General features: G+C 48.4%; 1 protein-coding gene across 4 annotated transcripts in view; it reads left to right on the top strand.

Annotated features, from left to right (window-relative positions):
• Window positions 1-5,000, top strand: part of cux1b (cut-like homeobox 1b) — a 167,111-nt gene that overhangs the window by 67,478 nt on the left and 94,633 nt on the right. For all 4 annotated transcript variants that reach the window (XM_053673696.1, XM_053673698.1, XM_053673697.1 and 1 more), the window contains exon 3: window positions 476-523. In XM_053673696.1, the coding sequence (XP_053529671.1) occupies window positions 476-523 (48 nt within the window). The remainder of the gene's footprint in view (window positions 1-475; window positions 524-5,000) is intronic.

Genomic DNA, 5,000 nt, shown 5'->3' on the forward strand with positions numbered 1-5,000 from the left:
CTCTCTCTTTCTGGCTGTCTGTCCCTCTCTCGATCATTAATTGAACATTTGCTGAATAATGGATTCCATGAAGGTGTGTGTGTACGTGTGTGTTTGTGTGTACGTGTGTGTGTATGTGTGTGTATGTGTCCCCCCCCCACATATCTGCAGGACATTAATGCTTCATATTTGCATGTTCAGCTTTGGCATCCTTTTGCATGAGCTGTAATTGAATCTGACACATGTGAGTCACCCACACAAGCCATGTAATGCACCTGTGTGTGTGTGTGTGTGTGTGTGTGTGTGAGAGAGAGAGAGAGAGAGAGAGAGAGAGAGAGACTGAGAAACTAAGGACATGTCAGATTCCTTTAAAGACAGAATACCTTTTTTTGTGTCAATAAGAGAAACTGACAACAATCATTTCCTCATCACTGATTTTAAGGAAATGCTATGGTTTGACCTCTGACCTTTTGTCCTGTGTTTGTCTGTCTTTCAGGATCTGCGCAAGCAGGTAGCTCCATTGCTGAAGAGTTTTCAGGCCGAGGTGAGTGTGTGTGTGAGAGTTTGAGACACGTTCATCAGGGTGTGTGTTAGTGTATGTGAGCCGTCACACTCCGGTAGTGTGTTATGGCAGCACACGCGCTGCAGTGCATCAGCTATGCCCATATAAATAAACCTCACCATTTAGATGGGAATAATGCGCTGTCCCACAATTCTTCACTCCTCTTTTCTCTCTCACTCTCCCCCCGACGGCCCCTTCTTTCCTTCCTCTCGTCTCCCTGTCAGCGAGTACAGCATGACCTGGACTGGCTCAGAGAGAGAGAGAGAGAGAGAGAGAGAGAGAGGACTCTTTCTGTCTCACACTCTCTCTCGTCCTTTTCATGATGCTCTGGGCCCGGAGGCCATGTTTAAATTGCATTCGGTATAAAAAGGACAACATTCTCTGCTTAAACTTAAAGAGCGAGAGACACGGCGCTAGTGAGAGGGAGGGAGAGACAGACAGGGAGAAAGAGGGGAGAAAATGAAATGGTGATGAGAGAGAAATACAGGCTGTTAAAGTAAGAGAATGGCACACAGAGAAACGGCAGACGCCGAGACCGAGCGCGAGGCGGCAGACGCCGAGACCGAGCGCGAGGCGGCAGACGCCGAGACCGAGCGCGAGGCGGCAGACGCCGAGACCGAGCGCGAGGCGGCAGACGCCGAGACTGTGGATGAGACAAGCAGAAACTGACTGAGAGCGAGACAGGTTGTGAGACTGCTTGTCTCCTTCATGGTCTCTGTGTCTGCTGTCTCGCTCTCAGTCTCTGTGTCTGCTGTCTCAGTCTCTGTGTCTGCTGTCTCGCTCTCAATCTCTGTGTCTACTGTCTCGCTCTCAGTCTCTGTGTCTGCTGTCTCAGTCTCTGTGTCTGCTGTCTCGCTCTCAATCTCTGTGTCTGCTGTCCCGCTCTCAGTCTCTGTGTCTGCTGTCCCGCTCTCAATCTCTGTGTCTACTGTCTCGCTCTCAATCTCTGTGTCTACTGTCTCGCTCTCAGTCTCTGTGTCTGCTGTCTCGCTCTCAGTCTCTGTGTCTGCTGTCCCGCTCTCAGTCCCTGTCTGCTGTCTCGCTCTCAGTCTCTGTGTCTGCTGTCTCGCTCTCAGTCTCTGTGTCTGCTGTCTCGCTCTCAGTCTCTGTGTCTGCCGTCTCAGTCTCTGTGTCTGCTGTCCCGCTCTCAGTCTCTGTGTCTGCTGTCTCGCTCTCACTCTCTGTGTCTGCTGTCTCGCTCTCAGTCTCTGTGTCTGCTGTCCCGCTCTCAGTCTCTGTGTCTGCTGTCCCGCTCTCCGTCGGTTTCCGCTTGTCTCACTCATGTTCTCTGAGAGTGAGACAGCAGACACAGAGACCGAGGGTGAGACCGGGAGACACCGAGACTGAGGGTGAGAAAGATTTAAAAAGTCTACATCCTCCTGTTATATTAGCAAGTTTTTGGGACATTGAAAATGCAACCAAGCTAAATCATGACAGATCTTTTGTCCACCTTTAATGTTGCATAGCAACCAACAAAATTCAAGTGAAAAACAAACAACGTTTTAGGGAAGCCGGAGCCGTGTTCTAGAAGAGTTTGCTTGTGCAGCATCTCACTGTAGTAAGGTAATGATCAGGAAAAGAATATCCAAAGCATTAGATGTACCACAGAGCACAGTGAAGTGGAGAAAATGGGACAGTACGCTGACTTTACCAAGAACAGGACGTCCCTCTAAAATTCACAAAAGGACAAGAAGAACTCTTATCAACAGATATGAGATACAAAATATAAGACCTACAGCAGCATTAAAGGAGCTGCAGGAATATGGGTGAAGTACTGGTGACTTCCAACGTGACAACAATCTCGAGTATTCTTCACGTCGGCTAGAGACAGACCCTTTCTCGCGAAAAAAACAAGCATAAAAAACCCCACTCAAATCACCTCCAATTATGTGGAAAAATGTCTTCATGTCTAATGAGACACGGTAGAACGTTTGGGTATAATTGTAAAAGATATGCCTGGTGCATGAAATACGACAGCTGGTCACCCAGAGCACACTACACCCACAGTGAAGCGTGGTGGTGGCAGCATCATGCCGTGGGGCTGCTCCTCTTCAGCTGGGACTGGGGCTTTAGCAAAGGAACGGCTTCAGAAGAAGAAGATCATCGAGGTTTTGGAGCGGTCCAATCAGAGCCCAGATCTGAATCCTGTTGGAAACGTGTGGAACGACCGGAAGAGCGCCGTGTAGAGGAGATCTCCTCGCAGTCCCGTAGATCTGGAGCAGTTTTGCATGGACGAGTGGAGTAGGTGCTTTAACGGACTATTAGTTTGGGGTGTGTAGACTTTTTGTATCCATTTTCTCTCCCTCGCTCATTAAAGCTGCCATTCTCCAGCGGTCTATTTAAATAGCACCGCTCCTGCTCCTATTCTCCGACCTTCTGAAAGGAGACGCTCCCCTTTCCGCCGTTTATCCTCATTTCTGCGACTTTTCATCAGGCTGGCCTTTTGGCAACAGGAGAGAGTGATTTAGTGAGGGAGGAGGCGCCTCTCGTCCCCTCGTCCTCTCTTCCTGATCTACATCGCTGACCCTGAACAATGCAGTGTGACAGCCATGCCCGTGGCCAGCCCATAATACTATATATATATATATGCGTGTGTGTGTGCGCGCGAGTGTATTCACGGCACAAAGAAGAGTTGTTTCTCATGAGAATTCCGCAGTCATTATATTTATATATTTATTATACGTTTTAATAACGTATAATCCGTTGTATGACGGTCGGGTCACATGACACTACCACGTCTTTGATTATTTTCCTGTAGAGGCACAACCTGACGTTCTCCATTCGGATCCCGTGTAGATCTCCTCCGTGCTTCCCGTTTGTAGCTTCCTTCTCTCGGACGTCATCGGCCCATGTTTCGTAAATCCGCATACACGCCCTCGCAGCGGCGCGTCCCTCCGGCGTCCGTCTGTTCCTTTCGCGCGAGCAGAACCGCCGCGGCCTTTCTCCCGCCATGAATAAAAGAACGATCCTCTCGTCCTCCTCACTTTGTTATTCTTCTCTCGCTCTCTCTCTTTTCGTTTCATTAATCGCGAGACAATGGACGAGTTAATGGAGGACTTAAATCTGGCCTTTTGCTTGTACGATCTTTTATTTTATATATAATTTTTTTTTCTCTCCCTTCTTAGCCATGGCCACTGAATGATGGATGAGGGGTTGAATTTTTCATGCAGGGCCGAATTGAGATTCAGCCAGTCCCCGGCGGCGTGCGTTACACATGAACGAGTGTGACTCGGCCACGCCGGAGTGGAGATGTACTCCCTCTGGCTGCGTGCGCGAGTCAGATCTGTGCCGCGTTCGCGTATAACGCGGCAGAAGAAAAAGATTCCTCGCTAGCTTTTCTCCAGCGGTGAATCTAGTCGAAAGTAATCACTCGTATAACACGTGAGGAGTAGCACGTGAAGGTTCTGGGATCCGTATCCGTACAGTCGGTTCATCCTCTGGGAACGACGGAACGATCGACCTGTGCTTCGCCTCGTCTCTGTAACCCTCATCAGAGCTGCAGCTGTGGAGAATTAATCACCGCAGTGCCGTGCTGCACGTGTTACGCGACACACGCGGTATTCTCCTCACTGATAGTCGTGTTATTGGATTTTATTCTTGTGTTCGGCGGCGTCTCCGGGGTTGTGTCCGGATCATTATATCGCTTTCCCCGTTAGCTCGAAGCTACACGAGTTATAAAGCGAGGTGTCAGTGAGTGTGGCAGTGATCAAGTGAGCCTCGGAAACCGTTATCAAAGACTTTTACAGTGTGGGAAGAATTTACTCGCCGTGCGTCTTTTTTTTATATATATATATATTGCTCGACAAATTCAAGCCAGCCTTGCTGTACGTCTCGCTCGATATAAAGAACACTTTATAAAGATGACGCGAGAGAGTGTAATAGAGTCATAAAGGACATGGTCTAGTTAATATCTGCAGAAAATCTGCCAGTCAGTTACCGTGTTTGATTTGATTCTGAGTAAGAAATGATCCTCAAGTGAATGTATAGATCATTTATTTATTTATTTATTTATTTATTTATTTATTACAGGCGACCCGCTACAAAGCGGAAGTATGCATCCAAAACGTGGACCGAAAAAAAACCGTTACTGCTTTTAAACGTGTGCCAGTGTTACAAACGAAAGCGTAAATGCTGAAGTCACGTTAGTGTCGTGCATTTCTATGCGAAAAGGAATGTTTAGAAGACTTGATTTGCGTTATTATTATTATTATTATTATTAAGCGAAAGATCATTCGATCTCTGCGAGCTCGCTAATCGTGTGCAAGGCTAACGCTAATCGGTTTGCGAAGGAATTAACGAGAGTGAAAATTTCATGGAAGTAAAGCAAAGGTTGGCTTAGCGGTTAGCACGTCCGCCTCGCGCCTCCGGGGTCGGAGGTCTGAATCCCGCCTCCGCACGCCCCAGGTGCGTGGAGTTTGCACGTTCTCGCCGTGCTTCGGGGGGGGGGTTTCCGCCACGT

This window comes from Ictalurus punctatus, chromosome 20 (genome assembly GCF_001660625.3).
Source record: "Ictalurus punctatus breed USDA103 chromosome 20, Coco_2.0, whole genome shotgun sequence".
Lineage (NCBI taxonomy): Eukaryota > Metazoa > Chordata > Actinopteri > Siluriformes > Ictaluridae > Ictalurus > Ictalurus punctatus.